The 25143-nt window shown below is 40.1% G+C and overlaps 1 protein-coding gene across 1 annotated transcript in view; it reads left to right on the forward strand.

The window, feature by feature from the left end:
• Positions 1-25143, forward strand: part of cpne2 (copine II) — a 55156-nt gene that overhangs the window by 18844 nt on the left and 11169 nt on the right. The window contains exons 9-14 of the mRNA XM_085464594.1: positions 927-1013; positions 4777-4836; positions 19666-19799; positions 20968-21022; positions 21443-21494; positions 24892-25025. Of these exons, the coding sequence (XP_085320720.1) occupies positions 927-1013; positions 4777-4836; positions 19666-19799; positions 20968-21022; positions 21443-21494; positions 24892-25025 (522 nt within the window). The remainder of the gene's footprint in view (positions 1-926; positions 1014-4776; positions 4837-19665; positions 19800-20967; positions 21023-21442; positions 21495-24891; positions 25026-25143) is intronic.

A 25143-nucleotide genomic window follows, 5' to 3' on the forward strand; every position in this document is an offset into this window, starting at 1 on the left:
TCAACTTATGAGCCCAAGGGTTAACTTGTAATGTGAAGTGCTATAATTCATTTCTTACCACATGTCTGTATTTCTGCCTGTTGTGGCTTGATTTATAGTTTAGAAGCATTCATTTATACATTGGTATTGTTTCTAATTTTATTGAGATTTATTCTTTTCGCATGTGAGTTCCTGATCTGTCAAAGATGTATGATGCACTGATAAGAACGTAGGTCATTCATTAGCAGGTCTGTGTGTGCGCGCGCGTGTGTGTTGCTAGTGAAACTGCATGCATGCATGTGCCAAAGCGGCCTCATGACTTGTTCTCCCACTGAGTCTCATCATGTGTGGTAATGATGTTGGGTGGGGGAAATAGCAAGGAAATAAAGATAAGAGGCAGGATGGAGAGGTGGGGGGGTGTAAGCAGAGCGAGAATGGAATGGATAAAAAGAGAAGTGCTTTTGAGATGTAAAATATCCCTTAGCCGAGCCTTAGTAACATGACAAGGCATTTAGAGTTACCTGTCATATGAATCGCTGACTGACTAAAATGTCTGTTTTGATCAGACATTGCCACCTAAGAGTGTGTCTGTGTGACTTACAGTATTAGCAGCCATCCTGTCCTTCACTTTTCTTTCAACAGCATCACATAAAATTAAATCTTTCTGTTTTTTAACACTGTATTGTTTTCATTTTCACTGTATTAATGGTACTATATCACTATAGTTTGACAGTCAAGGTGAACCTGCTCTCATCATTATGGGGAAGCTGTGAATCCAAGTCGCAGTCTTTCGATCGTCTGCCTCTCTGATCATTTTCCCATTTCACACCAACTCTTTTCAACTCTGCTGTCATCTCAGCTTTTCCTCTCCTTGTATTGTCCCTGCTAAACCCACTCCTCTGTTACTGATAGTGACACATTCCTCTTACCCGTTCCTGTATCTGCAGGTGGAGTTTGACTGCATTAATCCCAAGAAACAGAAAAAGAAGAAGAATTATAAAAATTCTGGAGTTATCATTGTCAAGTCCTGCAAGGTGAGGACGGATGGAGGTTTCTTAGCAATCTTAATCTTCGGTTGCATATAAATTTAGTAGAATTGCAGTAGATGTATTCTTTTTCTTACTGCTGTCACCGACACATTCAACTTGTGGCTTCACATATCAAACGTGTTTCCAAATCTAAAATCAGATCAATATTTTTAGATTACCTGGCATATACAGCTTTGTTGTAAACTGGGGAATCTGTACTCAGTCAGGAAATTGAGTGATATTTTAAAAGAATGAAAGCAATATTTTGGTTTTACATGCTCAAGCATTCATCATTATTAGTTGTCATGTTCTGATGTTTCCATATGGTTTAATGTTGGTTTTAACTGAAAGCTTATAGCTCTTATACAGGTGCTAAGTTTATAGTAGATAAAAAAAACTTTAATAAAATAAAACACTGTGATTGTTACTGTTATTAAGTAAATTTTGCTAGTCGTGGTTCGGAGCCCCTTGTTGCCTTTATAACTGCCTTAATTCTTCATAGCATACAAGCTGCTGGGAACATTGCTCAGAGATGCTGGTCCATGGTGACATGATGGCTTCACACAGCTGCTGAATCTTTGTCAGCTGCACATCGATGCTCACTTTGAACTTCTGCATGGCCACATGCACTAGATCGCTACCGTGTTGATGATTGAAATTTGTGTTAACAAACAGTTAAAGTCCCCTGAAAAGTTTTTAGGAAGGGGGCAGAAGAAACAGAGCAGTGATGTTTTTCTACAGTTCCACTTACAGTGGGGCAAAAAAGTATTTAGTCAGCCACCGATTGTGCAAGTTCCCCCACTTAAAATGATGACAGAGGTCAGTAATTTGCACCAGAGGTACACGTCAACTGTGAGAGACAGAATGTGAAAAAAAAATCCATGAATCCACATGGTAGGATTTGTAAAGAATTTATTCGTAAATCAGGGTGGAAAATAAGTATTTGGTCAATAACAAAAATACAACTCAATACTTTGTAACATAACCTTTGTTGGCAATAACAGAGGTCAAACGTTTACTATAGGTCTTTACCAGGTTTGCACACACAGTAGCTGGTATTTTGGCCCATTCCTCCATGCAGATCTTCTCGAGAGCAGTGATGTTTTGGGGCTGTCGCCGAGCAACACGGACTTTCAACTCCCGCCACAGATTTTCTATGGGGTTGAGGTCTGGAGACTGGCTAGGCCACTCCAGGACTTTCAAATGCTTCTTACGGAGCCACTCCTTTGTTGCCCGGGCGGTGTGTTTTGGATCATTGTCATGTTGGAAGACCCAGCCTCGTTTCATCTTCAAAGTTCTCACTGATGGAAGGAGGTTTTGGCTCAAAATCTCACGATACATGGCCCCATTCATTCTGTCCTTAACACGGATCAGTCGTCCTGTCCCCTTGGCAGAAAAACAGCCCCATAGCATGATGTTTCCACCCCCATGCTTCACAGTAGGTATGGTGTTCTTGGGATGCAACTCAGTATTCTCCTTCCTCCAAACACGACGAGTTGAGTTTATACCAAGAAGTTCTACTTTGGTTTTATCTGACCACATGACATTCTCCCAATCCTCTGCTGTATCATCCATGTGCTCTCTGGCAAACTTCAGACGGGCCTGGACATGCACTGGCTTCAGCAGCGGAACACGTCTGGCACTGTGGGATTTGATTCCCTGCCGTTGTAGTGTGTTACTGATGGTGACCTTTGTTACTTTGGTCCCAGCTCTCTGCAGGTCATTCACCAGGTCCCCCCGTGTGGTTCTGGGATCTTTGCTCACCGTTCTCATGATCATTGTGACCCCACGGGATGAGATCTTGCGTGGAGCCCCAGATCGAGGGAGATTATCAGTGGTCTTGTATGTCTTCCATTTTCTGATGATTGCTCCCACAGTTGATTTTTTCACACCAAGCTGCTTGCCTATTGTAGATTCACTCTTCCCAGTCTGGTGCAGGTCTACAATACTTTTCCTGATGTCCTTCGAAAGCTCTTTGGTCTTGGCCATGGCGGAGTTTGGAGTCTGACTGTTTGAGGCTGTGGACAGGTGTCTTTTATACAGATGATGAGTTCAAACAGGTGCCATTCATACAGGTAACGAGTGGGGGACAGAAAAGCTTCTTACAGAAGACGTTACAGGTCTGTGAGAGCCAGAGATTTTCCTTGTTTGAGGTGACCAAATACTTATTTTCCACCCTAATTTACGAATAAATTCTTTACAAATACTACCATGTGAATTCATGGATTTTTTTTTCACATTCTGTCTCTCACAGTTGAAGTGTACCTCTGGTGCAAATTACTGACCTCTGTCATCATTTTAGGTGGGGGAACTTGCACAATCGGTGGCTGACTAAATACTTTTTTGCCCCACTGTATTTGTGTTTTAGTTGCTCCAGCTTCGGAAGGAAATGCTCTCCATTTAGCTGCTACATCTTTACCAGCCGCTTGTATACTTTAACTTTCTGATATTTTGTGCGAACCACCTTGCATATCTTTGCGCCAGGATTTATAAGTGAACCATGAGGCTTCACCGGAAAGTTCTGCAGTAATTCCTGCAGTAATGAACTAAACCCGTCCACACAGAGCAACACAGATATTTCACAATGAATTCAGCAGCACAATTGAGTAAAGTTTGATAATACCACTGGTATATCAAACTTTTGTTTTAACCCTTGTATGGTGTTCGGGTCTGTGAGACCCGTGTTCAGTTTTTTTCAAAAGAAAAATTAAACAATTAATTATTTTTTCACGTGTAAATGTGTTGTGTCTTTCCACTCACTCCACTTGATTATAACTGATTTATTTATAACATTTTATATAAAAGAAAAACGAGAAGCACATTAATTCATAAATGTGATCTAACAAAGGTAAAGGGAAAAAATTAACCATGTTTGCTGTTCATATGTCTTGTAATTGGGATGAAGTAAACATCTGTTGAGTAATTTAACATAAAATTGTTTGATAGTGTTAATTTGGAAAGCCAAAACTCTAGCGGGTCCACCAGACCCATGAACACTGGCTGAGTAACAAAAATACGAACACCACACAAGGGTTAAATATTAGCTCAAGAAGTTTGATCCATTAGCAGTCTAAGCAGGAGCAACAAAAATAACTCACCTACAGTAGCAAATCAAATAAATTATCCGGCCTCTCATCACGTCTTAATGATCATCTTAACACTCGACTCAGTGAATTTCAGTTTTGATCAACTGACGCACTTCTAACTGGGCGTTCATAACTCCACTTGAATAGCTAATTAGTACGATGGCTCAGAGCCCCACAGAGGACACATTAAGCTGAACCATGGAGTCTTTAGATGCCTGTTGGAATAACATTAAAGCTGTGTGCGTGCAATGACAAGCTTTCATAATTGATTCCTTTCCTTCTTTCCATCTTTTTTTTTCTTACACACAATCATGAACAAGCCTTTGTACAGAGACACACATAGGGCACAGCGCATGAAGAAAATGGCTAATATAGTAATTATATTTGTTGGCTGGCAGCAGGGATTAGACTAATGACGGTAAAATCCATGCTAAATATTCATTGTAATTGGAGTGCTCAAACAAGATAAGTGGTGCTCTTCTGGTTGCACATTATGTCACGAAAAACATATGTCAGGTTTGTTTAAAAAATTTAAAAAGAATAATGTCTGTGTTTATGTTTGCAGCAAACTTAATGGTGAATGATAGAAAATATAATTTCATCTATAGATCTGATCTTCAGCAGATCAGTTCTCACTTGCACACTTATTTTCCTGATTTCTTGCTTTTTTCCCGTGTCTCTAGATTACAAGGGACTACACTTTTCTGGATTACATACTGGGAGGATGCCAGCTCATGTTTACAGTAAGTACAATATTAGCTTGCATGTTTATATCTCTGCAGTAATGTTATAATGGGATATCGATCCAACTCTAACCCTGTCTTTTATAAACCAAAAGAAAAAGGGTTAAAAACAGAAAGGTGGTACTGATTGTTGTAAAGAGGAGAAATTGGGTATCGTGAAATGTTGAAATGGTTGAAATGGAAAATGAATGAGACAAATGAGGAAAGAAAGGGAGAAAGATAAACAACAAGAAGATATTTTACCAGAGGGAGGGGGAGAGACAGAGAGGCGTCATGGTCTATTTTAGTCTCTTGTTAGTAGAAACTCTTGTGTGTCCCCGATGATGTCACACCTTTTTGTGCAACTCAGTGAATGAGAGAGAAAGAGTCCTCTTTTATAGTAGCCAGGCGCAATCGCTGCCACACATTGAGTTGTTTTATTAATATATTTCCTATAGCACTCATGCAATGAGAGAGTACACACATATACACACATGCACTTCACTGCATGTACACAACAACCCTTTCCCCCTCCTTCTCTATCTCTCCAACAATTTTCCAGCTTTGTGAGCTAGAACCAGGCTCCAGATGTAGCAGAATGAAGATAACATAGTTCCTTACATTTTGTGGTATTTCTTGTAAAGTGTGTTCTCAGATTGGACATCTGTGCTCCACATTGTACAGCTATATTTGTCAAGATTCATGTTTTCTCTACAGATGTACTGCAGGAGAGTTGATCGTTTCTGATTATATAAAATATAATGGATAGTTTAAATATCCTCCATGCACTTTGGTTTTATTCTCTAATGCTGGAAAAAAATACTTTGAGTACTCATACAGAGTAATGTAAAAAAAAAAAAAGTACACCCTTACAGTCTGAGCACCTCTGTAAAAGTATATGTTTTGTCATTTTGCTAGCCTGGAGCATTCATGTGTATGTTAACACAATGCCAGCCAAATTCACTTTAATCTCGTGTTGTGCGATGCTCAGAAAATCTGCAAAAAAATCTCAGTAAATGTTAAAGTTTATGATGGTACAATTAGAAAAGACACTGAATAAGAATGACTTGTTTAGGAAGGGTTGCCTGGAAGAAAGAAAACACAATAATCCCAAAAACCCCCACCCACATGTCAGCATGGGTTAAGTTTGCAAAGTTGTATCTGACAACAATGGACAGACAAGACCAAAGTGGAGATGTTTAGCCACTAAGTAAACCGTGAACTCCTTTGAACAACAAAGTATTGCAGAGTCAAATGTGAGGCCGATATCTAAAATTTGACTCAGATTAGTTGATGCCACAGGACGATGATCCCAGCAACACTACAGCAGAATGTCTGATAAAGAAAAAAATCATGGTGTTTCATTGACCCAGGCTTCAGCATGAAGTGCTGTGGTCGGACCTTAAGATAGCTGTGCGTTAAAATCAACGCCTGCAAACCTTAATGAACTGAAGCAACACTGTAAATAAGAGGGGGCTACAATTCCTCCACAATGATCTGAGAGACTGATACAGAAAATCAGAAAACAGTTTCTCCAAGTTATTACTGAAAGTGGCTCTACAACCTACTGAATCATGGGGTGGATGAGTTTTTGAAAAAGTCGCTGTTACATGATTGCAAATGTTGGTATTCAAAAAAACGGCAGAGAGAAAATACATAACCACTAGTGCTGGAGAGATATAACCTGTACTCACAACAATAACTCATACAATGTGAAGTCAGGAAAAGAAGTATTTAATTAAATCGATGTAGCTCTACATATTAAACCAGCCAAGACAGGAAAGGCGATATTACATTTTTAATGCAAAGCATCTGGCATAACAGTTGATTTCCATTATGTTTATTCTATTTAAGAAGGAAAAGGTTTAAATATTAACACGTGCACTTAGGTCCATCATGTAAATTTGCTAGATTTAGCCATATAGGCTAATTTTCATTTGCAGTCACTGGAGGTTAGTGCTATTCATAACCAAATTAATGAAATCCTAACATCTTTCAGGGAAAACCCACATGTGAACACATGTTGTGAGAAAATTAGTGTTGTGGGAATGGGCAGTATGCTGAATTTATCAGTCGAAATTGAAATGCGTAGGAGTTTGTGCTCAGTCAACGAGTTTATATATATGCTGATTACCTTTTTGACATAAACTCTGTGTATTTAGGAGGACAAGAAGCAGTTTTGCCTCAAGGCTCTAATGTTTCCCAAGTGGACACATACATAGAAGTATCCTGTTTTATCTACTATACCTAGTATCTATTTAGCAAGAAGGCATGTGTGTGCATGGTGCAAGGGATCGTACGAAAGTTCATACAATTAGAGCACCCAAAGCTCACAGCACAAAATATCTGCATAGCCCCTCACAATAATGCACTTTCACAAGCTACATACACACACAGTAATAAACCATCGGAACAATGTGATGCGTGAATACCTGTAAATTACTACTTAAATGTTAAATAGATATGGAAATGTCATCATTATCCACCCAGGAATCTGTTTTCATTATTTGCAACATGTCGACACTGCAGAGTAGTTTCGGAGTTTCAGAGTAGCTTCCTTCTGTGATAGAAGGCAGTGTTGACTATTTTTCTGGTCTCAAGAAAGCTGTTGTTGTGCACTGAGCTGTTGAGGACTACATTTTGTCTGAAGCAGTTAGCTGCTAAAGCTGCTAATAACAATGATAACCTCCAGTGTCAACCTGCTATTTACACCTGAGCTTATTGGTGGAAATGAGGCTTTAAAAGAAAAACAAATAGTTAGACACTTGACTACATATTTACAATATGATGTACAATTTAAGTGAACATATGTTTCTCAGTTTCATTTAATTTGTCATTATTTTTGGTCTAAAATGTCCAACTTTTCAAACAGTGTCCATTACATGCTGCTACATGCTCAACAGTATGTGGTGCTGTGATGAGAGCAAAACACAGATTTTAAAGAATTTTGTTTTTAATTTTTCTCAGTAACTAAGATGTTTTTAGACTTGCTAGATTTTAGTTTGTCCAGCTAACTAGAGTATAATGGAACAAGTGGTTACATAAGTAGCTACTTACTGTAGAAAGAGAAGCTGATTTTACCCACTTTGTTTGTAATCACTGAACAAAAATTACAGCCGATGAAGCCGTTAAAACAGAGGCATTATATAATCATGCTGTAGCCTCCAAAGGATGCAATGCAGATCCTATTTCATTGCTGAATTTTTGATAATTCTAGTATTTATTGAATGCTAAATGGGCCTCAGTAGCACATAATTCCTCTTGTATATACTCTACTCGGCAATTGACAACCTGTTAAAACTAGAAGTTGGATTTCTGAGTCGTCCAGCTGTGATAGGCCTTGAGGTTTAGGGCCATTAGGACGCTCTATGTCCAGCCTTCTCTCTTTTCAATGGCTACCGTGAAGGTGAAACACTCATCCCCAGGTAATCAGCCAGCAGTCAAGTGCCCCAACAAAAGGTTGGACAGCTCTCAGCCATGGCAATGTTTCAGCGTTACTGAAAATGCAAACATCCAACACAATGTGTTGAAATATAATAATTACTGGAATTTGCAAACAGGTTCTGACTCACAGAATTGCTTAAATACTTTTTAATCAGTTCCTCACTCAAGGCTCTGCTCTTCTGGAATGTGTTGAATTTCAGTGCAATGGGAACATTTTCCTGCAATAGTGGTTGGTAACTTAAATCCTCCCTGCTCCCTCCTAATCTTTTGGCGTTTGTCACAAACCTGCAGCTCTTTCACTGAGTTACACACACACATACGCAGAGATATTTTACCTTCTCCTGCTTACAGGCGCATTTACTTCACACACGTGAGCACAAACGTATATCCTCCACACTCCATACTTCACACTAAACACTAAAATTGATTTTAAATGCAGATTCCATGGGTAAGTCATGACACACACACACAAAGCACAAGTTCAAAACTCACTATCTGTGTTCATACAGACGTTTTCCTACTGCGCTCTGAACAACCGTGGCGTAGGTGTACATGCACACGTACACAAACATTACACCTCACCTTTTTATGCACGCTGACTGATTCAGACATGTATAATCTCGCGCAGATTCTCAATTACCAAAGAGTTCTCCTCACGTACACACTGGCATTTATATGCTCGGATTTTAGGACCTCGCTCTCTTTCTGTGTTCTCACGTACGCGGGGAAGCGGTCGTGTACAAAAAAGCCCATCCTCACAGTCACACACACATGCAGAAAGAGCTGTTCTCCGGTGTTCAATCAGACTTAGTATGGCTATAATCCTAATCTCCGCGAAGGGGAAGTCTCTCCTCTGGGCTGCAGGAGGTTGAGGAGAGAGCCGCATTTCGGTTACACACTCCAACACAAAGAGACAGCCTGCTACTGCTGATAGGCTGTTTATGAAACATTTTTACTAAATTAAGATATTATTAATATCATATGTTTGATATCATTCAGGGGCCATATAGAGAACAATTAACCTAATGGATTTTCAAGGATCAAAAGCAGACTCTTAGAGAGTATCTGTAGCTTGTGTATATTGTGTGTATATTATACCACAGTGAAAGAAACCACTTCCTGCAGTATAAGCTGAAACTCATATTAGTAACCGCTGTAATGGTCAAATCCATTAGTGTTCATGAGGAGAGTCATTGCTTAGCTTCCGTGTTAAGGAAAATTCCAGTTCATTTCAATGTGTTCTTTTCTACCTTAAAGACCATTTTATTAGGTATCTATTGCCAGTAGTAGGTTGAACTCCCCTTTGCTTTCAGAACTGCCTTTATTTATGATGATTTGTGGCATAGATTCAACAAGGTGATGGAAACATTCCTCAGGGAGTTTGGTCCATATGACACCATCGCATAGTTGCAGCAGATTTGTCCACTGCACATCCGTCATGCATCATGTCCCGTTCCACCTATTGGATTGAGATCTGGTGACTGTGGAGGCCATCTGGGTATAGTGGATTCACCATCGTTTTAAAAAAAGTGTGCCAAAAAAACATCACCCACACTATTACACCAGCAGCCCGAACCAATGATACAATGGATCAATGCTTTCATGTTGTTTACACCAAACAGCAGAAATCGTGACTGAGCTAGTGCAAATCGTAGCCTCAGTTTGCTGTTTTTAGTTGAGAGTGGTGGCACCCAGTGTGGTCCTCTACTGCTGTAGCTCATCTGCTTCAAGGGTTGGCACGTTGTGCATCGACATGGCTTGGCTTATTTGAGTTCCTGTTACCAGCAGTCTGGCCGTTCTTCTCAGAGCTAATCTGGCCAGAGAACTGCCGCTCGCTGGCTGTTTTCTCTTTTTCAGACCATTCTCTGTAAACCCTAGAGATGCTTGTGTGGGAAGATCTCAGTAGATCAGCAGTTTCTGAAATACTCAGACCAGCCTGTCTAGCACCAACAAGCACACCACGTTCAGTCGCCTTTTTCCCCCATTCTGATACTCGCTTTGAACATGATCAAGCAGGTGGTCTTAAACATTTGCACTCTTCATCTTAATCATAGCGATTCAGAGTGCAAATGCATTGCAGCCACTAGCAGCATTAGGGATCTAATGCCACGCCGGCCTGTTTTGCATCTGTAAGGAAGTGAAGAGCTTTCAAGGATGGTAGTAGGTTTTGCTTGTTGTTTCTTTACCTTTTATGGAGATCTGATTGTTTGTTCTGGTCAATCACTTGTCTTTTTTTTCTTAGAAGGGAAAAACACGATTGAGACATTAATGTTCATCGGAACTAATAATAATGGATTGGATTTATATAGCGCTTTTCAAGGCACCCAAAGCGCTTTACAATGCCACTATTCATTCACTCTCACATTCATACACTGGTGGAGGCAAGCTACGGTTGTAGCCACAGCTGCCCTGGGGCAGACTGACAGAAGCGAGGCTGCCATATCGTGCCATCGGCCCCTCTGGCCAACACCAGTAGGGTAAAGTGTCTTGCCCAAGGACACAACGACCAGGACAGAGAGCCCAGGGATCGAACCAGTGACCTTCCGGTTACAGATACGCTTCCCAACCACTTAGTTAGTTTAGTCGCCCCACTAAACTAACTAAAGCAGCATTAGTGGAATTACTCTTAGTAAACGTAATTTAAAAAATACAGTTTACTCATTTTTCTTTTGGATTCAAACTTTTCACAAATCCTAATGCCAACAGCATCTTACGCAGCTTCTCTTTTCAAGATTTTGTCAGCTTTATGTTGTTAAATGCAAGTGTAGCAATCAAATCTACTGTGATGATTAAAATAAAGATGATCGATCGCCACTTTCCTTTCCCTGCTGATATTCAGATTGCCAGCAATAATAACGATGATTACTCGACTCAAGTAAGTAGGCTCCCAAATTTAAATCCTCTTATCACGGTTATCTTTTTGCAGTGGATCTATTTTTGATTATTTTTAACTGGTTCACATCTCTTAAGCTGAAATTGTCTCGTGAATTCATTTAAACTCATTTTATTTTGACAGGTGACTCATAACCCCTTTTGATCAAACATTTCAAAATTTAAAAAAAAAATGATAGAGAGACGTAGACGATGGAAGGAGTCAACCTCCATTCAGTTACACATTCTGCCTTTCAGAATTTACAGAATTTACAACATAGTTATTCTCACAAATATATTTTCATCATTTTCTTATCGTGACTACCTCGGCTGAAAAAATGAACAGAATGTCATGTTAATAACAGCTGCTGTGCTGCTGCAGAATGACACCGAATCAAAGAGAAAGTCGGATGCTACAATCTGTTCTACTATACCTTTTTTGGGCTAGTCCAAAGTCGGTGAAAGTGATTTCCTGCAGTTGCATCACATTTCACATGTAAAAGGGCGATTATGTCTTTAGAGCTAGTCATTTTTTTTCCTCTCCTCTTTTTTTATCCATGCTTTTATTTTGTTTATCTAAAAAAGCATCAGCGTGGATAGCATGTAATTTTATTTCAAAGTTTTTAGTCTCTGCCGAGGTGGAATAATTAGTGTGTCGATAAAAACAAAATAGAACAGAACTGGTGAACAAATCATGACATATAAGAAACACAAACAGTGTGTGTGACTAGCAGCAATGTGGACACTAAAATGTCAGTAAAGTCGGCAGCTTGATAGGAAAGATAACTCGAAAATACTGTTTATAAAAGACTGACATAGCTTTTGGGTCTTTGTGCTGTGCTGCAGGGGTGTCGTCGTTTCTCCCCCCCCACCACCACACACACACACACACATTTAGAGGTTGCCACGGTGCCTTGCATCCTTTTGTGTTACTCAAGCCATCTGCATGTGCTCCTTCACACATCCATGAATCTTCTTTGGTCTTTATCTTTTCCTCCTGCCTGGCAGCTTCGGCTTCATCATCCTTTGTCCAGTACATCCACTATCCCTCCTCGGCACGTGTCCAAAGCATTTCAGCCTTGCCTCTCCTGCTTTGACTCCAAATCGCTCAACCCGAGCTGTCCCTCTGATATACTCATTCCTAATCCTGTCCATCCTGGTCACTCTCAGAGAAAATCTTAACATTTTCATCTCTGCCACTTCTAGCTGCGCTTCTTGTTGCCATCTTGTCAGCACAAGATGACTCCTGGTAGAAAAAAGTCAGATTGTATAGAAATCACTTTCTTGTTGAATGCAATTTGATATTTATTTTCAAAATTATTCTAAAATAAAGGAAAAATAAAGTGAAATAGATAACACAAGTTGTGCTTCAGGCAGACCTACTTTGTGGCCAAGTCACTGCCGTATGAGCGTGCAGGATTCCTTAACTTCTCATTCAGTTACAACCTTTGCTCATAAACTGACTGTGATAATGGTGATGGCCAAAATGCTTAATTCACAGTCTTCACAAACCAATGTGTGACATCACAGTGGTTAAACCTTTCTTTTATATGCTGTCTATGTGTCAGCTACCAAGTTACGGGCAAGTGGTAATTGATTGTAATTGATTCACTCCACTAAAGACACAAAAAGTAGTTTTAAAAAACCCCACATTGTTGTACATATCATAGCAGTTTGCCTACAAGCACTGAGTCATTCATCATTAGATACTTGGCACTGCTGTGATTTTTATTGTTTTCTTTAAAAAGCATCCAGTGGCTCCTGTGTACCTCACAAAAGCAAAAATATACAACCACAACCAACAAGACAAATATGAACCAAGAGCAGGCTTTCCCACAGTGGGCTGCAGCTTCTGCTTGTCACTGTCTCTTTATCGCCTCAGAGTGAGACAGAGAACAACTCCAGAAGATGTTCACACAGGCTCTAACACATTCATCCATCCCTCCATCCATCTATGTGACTGTTTAACTGCAAATGAGCCTGAGAGGTTCTGGCACGAGAACTGGCTCATCAGTACTCGACAGGGTGCAGCTGAGAAAACTCCAGCGTGATTGTCAGCATGTCTGTTATTTGACAGTAATTTGGCAGTAGTCGAATCCATCTATGTAATGCGGTCACAGACGTTTTCTGCCACATTGCTGCGCTAAAATATCCAGTAATGAAATGCTCCTCCGTCACCCCATGATCATTTTAATTCTTGTACTTGCTTGTTAAAACTGTGTGTTTGTCATGGTGTGTTTAGTCTGCTTGTGTGTTCGCAATTACCAATAGCTTGAGGCGAGGAATAAGTTGGAAACAGAATGGTGTCATCTCCTACTGTCATCAAATACACAGCCATCAAACTAATAGCATCTGTCACGGGAGAGGCCACTGGAGGAAAGATGCTGTAACAGTTTAGGGATGATCTTATGCCATCAATTTGGCGTACATATTTTCAGCTTCATAGTAAGACAAAATAAATGACACCAGAGGGGGAAAATATGTACTACATGAGGGAAACAAAAAGCCTACTATACAATAAACCTTTTCTTTTTCTGCTTAGTGGTGTACCTGCAGTACTGTGCTTAAGTCTTAGGCTGCCTCTAATTTTGTTATTTCTTTGCTTCCAATGAGCTATTCTGTAATTTATTTAATAGATTTTCTGAAGGTCTTTCAAAGTACGTAACTCACATAACAGAAAATGTTTTGTTACTAGCACTTTTCTCCCATTTCTTTACTTACAAAAATGCCAAAAATAACAGTTTCATAGGCATAAAATAGTCGTTTTCCACCAACAAGGTGATTCCCTGAGCTATTAGCTGAAACCTTGGTGTATCTTGGAAAAAGAAAATATCTACAGCAGATCAACAGTGTATTTAAGTCATGTCCTTAAGAAATATGAATAAAAAAGTCCCACAAGACTTAAGATCCATCTGGCCCTTCAATTGGTACGTCTTCTTTTTGTTGAAGTCATTCTTAATGAAGGGGAAAGTGGACAAAAGGCTGATGTACGCCAAATTACACATGAACTGAACTGAAAATCAGTGGAATTATGAGTGCAGAAAAGTACCGTCATATTTTGATCTGCCATGCAATAGCATTGAGATGGCATCTGAATGGGAACAGCTTCATTCTTTAGCATGACAATGATCCCAAATACTCTGATAATTCAGTAAAAGCATACTTGGATAGAAAAACACACAATGGTCAGTCATGGATTGGCCTCCCAGGCAAAACAACATTGCTGAAGCCTTGAGGGTTCATAGTAACAGAGAACTGAACAAAAGGCAGCCAGGATCCAAAGAAGAGGTTTGAATGTCTTAAAGAAACCTGGAGAACTATTCCTGATAACTACTTAAAGAAATTCCAAAGGAAAGCTTGCTTGAAAGAGTTCAGGCTTTGTTGAAGTATGAAGGTGGTCATAAAAAATGTTGACTTTGAACCTCATTGGAATTGTACAAACTCTATTTTCCCTTATATAATGTACTTACATGAATTTATGTTTCAATAAAGTACTCCACCTGTTTTCCATCTTCCTAGCAAAACATTAAGAAATGTGGAGAGGCTTTGCACAGTGATGCAGTCATCCGTGCTATCACAAATCGTAAGCAGACCAAATAGAAAAACTAATATGTTAGCAAAAATCTGATCTTGGCTATGATACCAGCAGTGAGAGATTCTAAAACACTTGACCTGGGCAGCCCTGAGCCAGGCTTTTTGAAGCTGCGAGACCTTCAGGAACATACAGGGAGTGCAGAATTATTAGGCAAGTTGTATTTAACCCTAATTTTATTCTTGAACAACAACCATGTTCTCAATGAACCCAAAAAACTCATTAATATCAAAGCTGAATGTTTTTGGAAGTAGTTTTTAGTTTGTTTTTAGTTTTAGCTATTTTAGGGGGATATCTGTGTGTGCAGGTGACTATTACTGTGCATAATTATTAGGCAACTTAACAAAAAACAAATATATACCCATTTCAATTATTTATTTTTACCAGTGAAACCAATATAACATCTCCACATTCACAAATATACATTTCTGACATTCAAAAACAAAAACAAATCAGCGACCAATATAGCCACCTTTCTTTGCAAGGACACTCAAAAGCCTGCCATCCATGGATTCTGTCAGTGTTTTGATCTGTTCACCATCAACATTGCGTGCAGCAGCAACCACAGCCTCCCAGACACTGTTCAGAGAGGTGTACTGTTTTCCCTCCTTGTAAATCTCACATTTGATGATGGACCACAGGTTCTCAATGGGGTTCAGATCAGGTGAACAAGGTGGCCATGTCATTAGTTTTTCTTCTTTTATACCCTTTCTTGCCAGCCACGCTGTGGAGTACTTGGACGCGTGTGATGGAGCATTGTCCTGCATGAAAATCATGTTTTTCTTGAAGGACGCAGACTTCTTCCTGTACCACTGCTTGAAGAAGGTGTCTTCCAGAAACTGGCAGTAGGACTGGGAGTTGAGCTTGACTCCATCCTCAACCCGAAAAGGCCCCACAAGCTCATCTTTGATGATACCAGCCCAAACCAGTACTCCACCTCCACCTTGCTGGCGTCTGAGTCGGACTGGAGCTCTCTGCCCTTTACCAATCCAGCCACGGGCCCATCCATCTGGCCCATCAAGACTCACTCTCATTTCATCAGTCCATAAAACCTTAGAAAAACCAGTCTTGAGATATTTCTTGGCCCAGTCTTGACGTTTCAGCTTGTGTGTCTTGTTCAGTGGTGGTCGTCTTTCAGCCTTTCTTACCTTGGCCATGTCTCTGAGTATTGCACACCTTGTGCTTTTGGGCACTCCAGTGATGTTGCAGCTCTGAAATATGGCCAAACTGGTGGCAAGTGGCATCTTGGCAGCTGCACGCTTGACTTTTCTCAGTTCATGGGCAGTTATTTTGCGCCTTGGTTTTTCCACACGCTTCTTGCGACCCTGTTGACTATTTTGAATGAAACGCTTGATTGTTCGATGATCACGCTTCAGAAGCTTTGCAATTTTGAGACTGCTGCATCCCTCTGCAAGATATCTCACTATTTTTGACTTTTCTGAGCCTGTCAAGTCCTTCTTTTGACCCATTTTGCCAAAGGAAAGGACGTTGCCTAATAATTATGCACACCTGATATAGGGTGTTGATGTCATTAGACCACACCCATTCTCATTACAGAGATGCACATCACCTAATATGCTTAATTGGTAGTAGGCTTTCGAGCCTATACAGCTTGGAGTAAGACAACATGCATGAAGAGGATGATGTGGACAAAATACTCATTTGCCTAATAATTCTGCACTCCCTGTATTCTCAGCTATATCCATATGAAAAAGAAGCAGAACTTTATTTTTGCACGTGCTGTATGTCTCATAGATTATTCATGAAACTTGCCACTTTCACATCTAGTAAGACAGACAACCACACGCTTTCACATCCACACACACAGCTGATTTACACTCCCCAATTAACCTAACATGCATGTCTTTAGACTGTGGGAGGAAGCTAGAGCGGAATCCTATGCAAACCATTACTTCACACAAAAAGGCCCCGGCCAACTCCTTTTGCTGTGAGTCAACAGTGCTAATCACTATACCACCATGCTGCCCCTCATGCAACATAATTATAAGGATTAAGTGTGACTCAAGTAAACATTATATATTTGAGAAGAATGCAAAAGAGTCCACTTTGATGATGAGTAAATCGTAGTCTTGTGAGACTTGCATGAAAAAATAAACATGTACTGTTAAAGACAAAAGAATATATAATATTTTTTTCCTTTTTCCATATGTGTATTGTGTTGATGAAAGGAGTGAAAAACCAACACATTGTGTCAGTTTAGAGGCCTATAGGAGAATGTGGGAGAAGTGAAGATGAGGCTTCTTGGAAGTCCTGCTGGGAGACTTCAGAGCTCCTACTGAGTTTGACTGTCGAGACACACGAGAGACTGGGAAAGAGACACCAGCACGTTCTTTTTTATTTTTTCGTTAACCTGATCAACTGTCTTCTCTTTTCTACATTTTAGACACATCACATGTAAAGATGAATGCCAAGCTGCATCCATATATATACTCTCTGTTTGCAATGCTCAGACACCTATTTAGCATCAAGTCACAGAAAAATAAAATACTCAGCTTTCACTTACTAAAACTGAAGCACACACTTTTTGGACGTGCTGTTCTGGGGGCAGCCTCAAGTGGCCTTCAGAGGAACTGCAGCTTTTGGCACCGTTCACTCTTCATTTTCAGACCCAGAGGTTGTCACTTTGTTTTAATCTGTCTTTTGTAATGGCCTGGACCTGCACTATTTAGATTTGTACACAGTGCAGATAACTCGAATGGCTGTAATGAGTAACTCATAATGAACAGATCTCCAGGCTGAATTGCCTATTTAGAATTCTAATAATGATTTTGCAAGAAGTAGAAAAAATATCTTTTTTTTTCCTTCTCGGAGACGAAGGAGAAAGCCAGTATTATGTGGAGACTGCTCTCGTCTGACTGTTCTCCGGTGACAGTCAGTTTTATATTGCAGCTTCAATAATAAATAATAAATCTCAATAATAAATTTGACCTGCTAAAATTCCAGCTGGCACCAGCTTTTGGGGGCAGATTTTTGTATGGTGAGGCATCGATTGGTTGATCTGAAAGTATATGTGTCATCTGGAAGAAATTATTCTAAAATTAACCAGGGGCAACAGTTCAAGGCTAAATTCAGGCTTAATCAGGGCAATCTCTACGAGGATTTAGTAAGCTGTGAAAATTCAGGTGTAGCGGTCAGAATTGGAAGATAATAACGCTTCAGGTAAATTTTACTTTCCCTCTGGAAGCAAATCCAATGACTGACTCAACTCTGCTGAAATGAAACTCCTTCACTCGGTAATGTTGCTGATGCAAAAGTGTGTTTCTGAGCCAAAAGATGAATGGATGTTCTTGTGTCCTGTTGCTTGGTTTCCGTGTTAGCTATGGGTTTACAGATAATGGCCTCATAAAACGTATTTGTTCGCTTAACACCCTGAAGTGCGGTTTTTACACAGAGTGCCAAGGAACAATTTTAACAGCTAAAAGTAAAGGAAGGATGCTTTCAAAAACAGTTGAATTAGTGGATTTCATCTAATTGAGAAAAAGTAATGAAAAGAAACAACGTAAATGGATAGTAGACCAAATGCTTGTGGGTGTTTAGGCTTGTTTTTCTGCTGCAGAACGAAACCAATATGATCAGAGGCCTCACTGATTTGAGTGCGATGGATAAGAACGAAAAAATCTGTGCCTAAAACTTCTGCACAATTCTGTATGTTGTTGTCACATGCCCACAATACAAAACACAGCAGCACCCTAATTCTGTCACCCTGCATTTCTGTACCCGTCACTCCTGCTTCTCCTGTTGCTCTTTAAACTCTTTCCTCTCCTTGCCCTACCACTCCTTACCTCATTTTCCCAATTTTCTCCCTTGTACTCACTCACCCCCCACCTTTGCTCCCTTCTCCGTTATATCTTTTCTCGGTCCTTGTCCTTACTGAACTAGAACATTGTTGTCTTATAATACACCAAACGAAAGACAGAAGAAGAAGATCGTTTTAGACTATGTTTAAGCTGATAGGAGGGAGGCGGAGATTGTGGGTCGGGTTCTTGTCAGCACACAAACCACTATTCACTGCCTGAGGAAAAGCCTGTCACTCTTAATCTCATATTGGGTTTGGCTGCACTTCCCTGCGTTTGTGTTTTCCAGTGTGTGTGTGTTTGCTGCATGTGGAAAGTGTCTGTGTGTGCTCATATATGTGTCTCCTGTACGTCACCCTGTGGTAATCTGTGTTAAAAGAAAAAAAATCTCCATATGATTTCGGGGTCATCGCATGATTTTTATTTGTCTCTATTTACCCCAAAACATATACTGTGGAACTGCATTTACCTTCAGTTTTACTGACTAGAATTCACTGTACATATCCTCGAGGCTCCAAATGTACTTTCACGTCTCTATTACAAATTACATAAATATCAGTTAGCTGTATAAACCTGGGGTTACAGTCTCACACGCTAACACAAATTCCTGTCTAATAAGGAAACACGCACAATGTTTCTTTTAGTGTTTAAGTTTGAACACAAATCCAACAACACAAAGTAAAGTTAAAATCCAGCCCAGAGAGACTTCGAAACGAACACCACAGTGATTTTACTTTAGGAACATGTACAGGTGGAAATGAAGGCTACAATGCTACAAGCCTAGCTGCTGTTCACTGGTTTTGTCCAGTGGTTGCAGGGTTGGGATTCGCCATTCACACAGCTAAAACATCACTCTGGCTAGCTGTGTGCGTGCATGCTGTCTGCAGGTGCTTGCAAAGAGCTGATGTTATGTTAGCAGTATGATGCAGGTAATTCTGTCCTGGACACATGTTGCATTTCACTATTTCCTTCTTGTTCGTTAATGAAAGAAAAATAAAAGTAATGCCAAAGTAATCGCCATTCCTCAGAAGTTTCAGACCCTCCACCATTGTCCTCCTCCCTGCACATGATTTGGAAACGAATGCAATGTGATAACTACTGATCTGTCACCTCTTTGTATTTTAATAGGTCGGTATAGACTTCACGGCATCCAATGGGAACCCCCGAGAACCGTCCTCCCTCCACTACATCAACCCACTGGGCAGCAACGAGTACCTCGCTGCCATTTTAGCTGTTGGACAAATCATACAGGACTATGATACGTGAGTATTTAAATCAAATCCTGTGGGGTGGTGCAATGTTTTTAGTCAGTTTAGTGCAAACATTTACATTTTGCATACGTTTCTTGCAAAGAAAGGTCGCAGTAAGAGATGAGTGAGGCTAGTTGATGTAAAGGTTTATCGTTTCACTGCTGAGATCCATAAACTGTACAGATAAGATGGACTTAGTCTCTGTATCCTCATTTTTATATATTTTTACTGCCTTGCTGAAGCGTTGAGCCTTTATAGGAATCTCTCAATAAAAAGGCAGGCCTACCCAAAATTATACCCTGCTTTATCATATATTTTACTCTAAACAGCCCCAGAATTTATAAACTAATTATCATGTTGCACTGAAGAAAAACTTGAAACTGCTGATTAAGACCACAAACTCATTACGAAGTCAAAATTAAAGTAAGCAGTGATGTCATTTTATCATGGAGCATTCAAACTCTGCTCCCAGCGGTTCATCAAAAAAATAAGAGTTTAGAGTAGCTGCGCATTGACTTTTCAGACTATGCCATGTTTATATACAGACTATGCTAATCATATTAACTTGTGAACCACAAAGAGAGTGACTGGGGTCCTTAAAAGAACAACAATGATGCATTGGTTTCAGAGCATTTTGACGAAGACATTTACATATTCCAGTTTTGAAGTTTGAGCTTCGAGCAGTTGAGGCTTTGTGGAAAGAACTAAACAGGTTTATCAGTTCCCTAATACCCATCTTAATCCCATCATCTACACAAGCGCCACTGCACAGAGCTGTAGCATGGGCATCGCTTTTGGACTTTAAACACACAAACATCTATTTGTTCTTTTACATTTTGTGTTAAAAATAAGACAGTATAAACACCAATAGCATCTATCGACTGCTATTCCTCCTCTTTCAGTAAATAATTGTACATCAGTATGTCTGATTTTCTGTCCTGTCCTGTCTTTAATGTTTTTCTTTGTGAGAAGACATTTTTCCTCACTGCATCATTTTACCACCAGTTCTCTTCTTGCTTTTCTGTAAATGTCTTTGAATGTGTTTCTATGTGAACAAGGTAACAGGATTTTTCCTGCTATCTAAATCCAGCTTTTTGAATTTGTATGCAAAAAAAAAGGGAAAAAAAAAAAAAGAAGGTTTAACTAATGTTCCAATCTGTTGTCATGGTTTCCTCCTCAGTGACAAAATGTTTCCAGCTCTGGGATTTGGAGCCCAACTCCCACCAGACTGGAAGGTATGTGTGTGTTGATGGTGTTGTTGTTGTTGTTGTTGTGCGCGTATGTGTGTGTGTTCCAAACACAAACGTAGGTGATACATGTATATGCATGTGGCAAAGAGAGAGGAGGGTGGGTTGTCATCAGCGGACTTACAGTTAAAGCCGAGATGTATTATTTTACACACAGACACACAGGGAGACACACAAATAAAACTATAAGCATTATAGATGCATATTCACATGATTACGCAACTGTCAACCCATCTGTGTTGCCATGGCACTGAGCTGATGAAAAGGACAAAGAAGAGAGAGCAGCACACAGAGGGATGGAGAGAGGGTGGGAGGGAGAAGGTGGGAGAAATGGACGCAATTTCTTAACAATATTGTACAGCGTAGTGAAGGATTATCATTCGATTCATTCATTTCTTTTCTCCTCAGGTGTCACATGAATTTGCCATCAACTTTAACCCAACAAACCCTTTCTGTTCAGGTGAGTTACCACACAGGAGGTTATGATGTCATCTAGACCTTTGCGGCAACCTTATAAGTATTTACAAATAGTTCTCATTTTCATTCATTTTTTTATTTACCCCATCTGAGTTCTGTCTAGTCTAGAAGTCTAGATACCCCATTTACATTTTTGGCCTTTCATACATGATATTAGTTATTTTTCAACATAAACCCATACCATAAAAACATACTTTGATATGTTTACACTTATAGGATGTTGTCATGTTTTTGGATGCAAAAAATAAAGCCACTAACTAGTTAATAGGTGTAAAACCTGTCATTTACAGATAGCTATATAATTAAGGTTATGGCAGAAAAAACACTGTGTGATTAAAAGAAACCACTAATAAAAAAAAACATGCCAACTCCAGATCATGTGACCGCAGCAGGTGGTGCACTCCTCTCTAAGTGCCTTGCTGAGTAAATAACTCCTTAACACATCACCTACACTTGCTACTTTGGATGCTCGTCTAAATTAGAAGTATGAACGCTAATGCACATTATGACACCAAACAGTTCAGAGCAGTGAAAACAGTCCATTCCTTCACATTTAAATATTAAAGTAACAGTGTCTAACAACTCTGACTCTGGGAATCTTTACACAGATTGATTAAATGTTACAACACTCAGGCTTCTGAACAAAAAAAATAACATAAAAAAGAGTAGTTTTTACTATTAGCCGTGGCTACACTTACGCTTTAAACACTGGACTTCAACTTGAGTGTGTTTATTGAGTATAAAGCACCATACCCGAGCAAAGCCTTACAGAGCTGCTTGCATGGCTGCAGATCCTTGTTTCTGAGTAAGAGTAAGTGCATACCCTCACCTTCATCGCACAAAGATGACTTGAAAAGATTCATAAATTGTCAGCACCTCGCTGTAATAACCTCATAGTAAGCTCTCCTTTTACTACACTGAGCTTGCATCTGCTAACACGTTTGAAATGTGTAGGATGCAAACGTATTTATTGACAATTGCAAATCAATTGAGTGCCAACTGCTAAAAGCACATCTGTGAGACCCAGAAAAAAAAATTGTGATTGTGTAACACACGTTTTAGCCTGACTGAGGCAAAGAGGTTATGTTAAATAACTCCATTTATACTCACCCCTGTGCTGAAAAAGGCCCGCGTCAGAACATGAAGTTCAGCTTGTGTTTATTTAAAAAAAAAAACTGCCTCTGCAAATGCCCTTTTCTTTTTAGGGTTAGCTTATTTTCTGGGCCAATACAGCCTCCAGTGCACTCTGAAATGAAAAATTCTAGGCCAAAGGGAAAAAAAGACTTCAGCTGTTATGCAAAACTTTATTCTTGAAACTGCAATATGCAGCTGTCCTGATAACAGAATGGTTTTATGTTCTCAACTATCGGTGTGCAATGTTTTGAATAAGTGCACATTTGTGCGGCATGTTTTTCTCTGAATGTGTATATCTTTATGAAGATGCGAGTGAAGGGAACACAAGTTTTTATATGTATGTATAATTCATATATTCATATATATATATATGAATATATGAATTATACATACATACATACATACATATATATATATATATATATATATATATATATATATATATATATATATATATGTGTGTGTGTGTGTGTGTATATATACACATACATATATATATATATATATATATATATATATATATATATATACATACATACATATATATATGTATATATATGTGTATACACATACATATATATATACACAGAGAGCTCTTCTCTTCTTTCTAGCGGCCTCTTCATGGTTCCCATTTTGTACCTGGGGATCCCGCAGGCAAATGGGAACCATGAAGAGGCCGCTAGAAAGGCTGCAACCACCAAGTACCTGCAGAGGGTCAGGCAAGTCCTGAGGAGTCAGCTGAATGGTAAGAACAAGATCCGGGCCATCAACACGTACGCCCTGCCCGTGATCAGGTACCCTGCTGGGGTAATAGGCTGGCCAAAGGAGGAGATAGAAGCCACTGACATAAAGACAAGAAAGCTCCTTACCATGCATGGAGGGTTTCACCCCAAGTCCAGCACCCTGAGGCTGTACGCTAAGCGGAAGGAAGGGGGCCGGGGACTGGTGAGTGTCAGCACCACAGTCCAGGATGAGACAACGAACATCCAAGAATACATTGGGAAGATGGCCCCAACTGACCGAGTGCTCAGTGAATACCTCAGGCAGCAGAAACCCAAGAAAGAGGAGGGAGACGAGGAACCATCATGGAAGGACAGGCCCCTGCACGGTATGTACCACCGGCAGATAGAGGAGGTGGCTGATATCCAGAAATCCTACCAGTGGCTGGACAAAGCTGGACTGAAAGACAGCACAGAGGCACTAATCATGGCAGCACAAGAACAAGCTCTGAGTACAAGATCCATAGAGGCTGGGGTCTATCACACCAGGCAAGACCCCAGGTGCAGGCTGTGTAAAGATGCCCCAGAGACAATCCAGCACATAACAGCAGGGTGCAAGATGCTAGCAGGCAAGGCATACATGGAACGCCATAACCAAGTGGCCGGCATAGTGTACAGGAACATCTGTGCCGAGTATAACCTGGAACTCCCGAGGTCAAAATGGGAGATGCCCCCAAGGGTGGTGGAGAATGACCGAGCTAAGATCCTGTGGGACTTCCAGATACAGACGGACAAAATGGTGGTGGCTAACCAACCGGACATAGTGGTGGTAGACAAACAGAAGAAGACGGCCATAGTGATCGATGTAGCGGTTCCGAATGACAGCAATATCAGGAAGAAGGAACACGAGAAGCTGGAGAAATACCAAGGGCTCAGAGAAGAGCTCGAGAGGATGTGGAAGGTGAAGGTAACGGTGGTCCCCGTGGTAATCGGAGCACTAGGTGCGGTGACTCCCAAGCTAGGCGAGTGGCTCCAGCAGATCCCGGGAATAACATCGGAGATCTCTGTCCAGAAGAGCGCAGTCCTGGGAACAGCTAAGACACTGCGCAGGACCCTCAAGCTCCCAGGCCTCTGGTAGAGGACCCGAGCTTGAAGGATAAACCGCCCGCAGGGGCGTGCTGGGTGTATATATATATATATGTATATATATATATATATATATATATATATATATATATATATATATATATATATATATATATATATATATATATATATATGAATAAGCTATATATATGAATAAGCACTAATGATGTAGGACTTGTGTCTAGACTTATGTCTAGTTTTCAATTTTGACCTTGAAATACTCTATATAAACTTTTTCCCATCTCTCCCAGGACTTTACAAACCTCTCTCCCTCTTGCTTTTCTCTCTGTTTCTTTCCTGCCCTCACTATTTCCAGCTCATCTTCACATTTAAAGTGTATTTGAGTCTAAATTGTTTCTCTCTGCCTTTCTGCATCTTTAGGTGTGGAGGGCATTGCCCAGGCCTACTCTGCGTGTCTCCCTCACATTCGTTTCTACGGTCCGACAAACTTTGCTCCAATCATCAACCATGTAGCACGTTTTGCTTCTCAGGCCCTTCAACAGGAGAAAGCAGCGGTGGGTGGCTACAACTTACCTATTTACCTGCTTTTTACACTCTTAGTTGTTCTTTAGTTAAACCTCTCAAGACACTGTACTCCACAGATAAAACTATTTATATATAAAAGCAGGCTGT

Source organism: Copadichromis virginalis, linkage group LG7 (genome assembly GCF_057382275.1).
Source record: "Copadichromis virginalis isolate Kocher_CV1m ecotype Utaka linkage group LG7, C_Virginalis_male_GT1.1, whole genome shotgun sequence".
NCBI lineage: Eukaryota > Metazoa > Chordata > Actinopteri > Cichliformes > Cichlidae > Copadichromis > Copadichromis virginalis.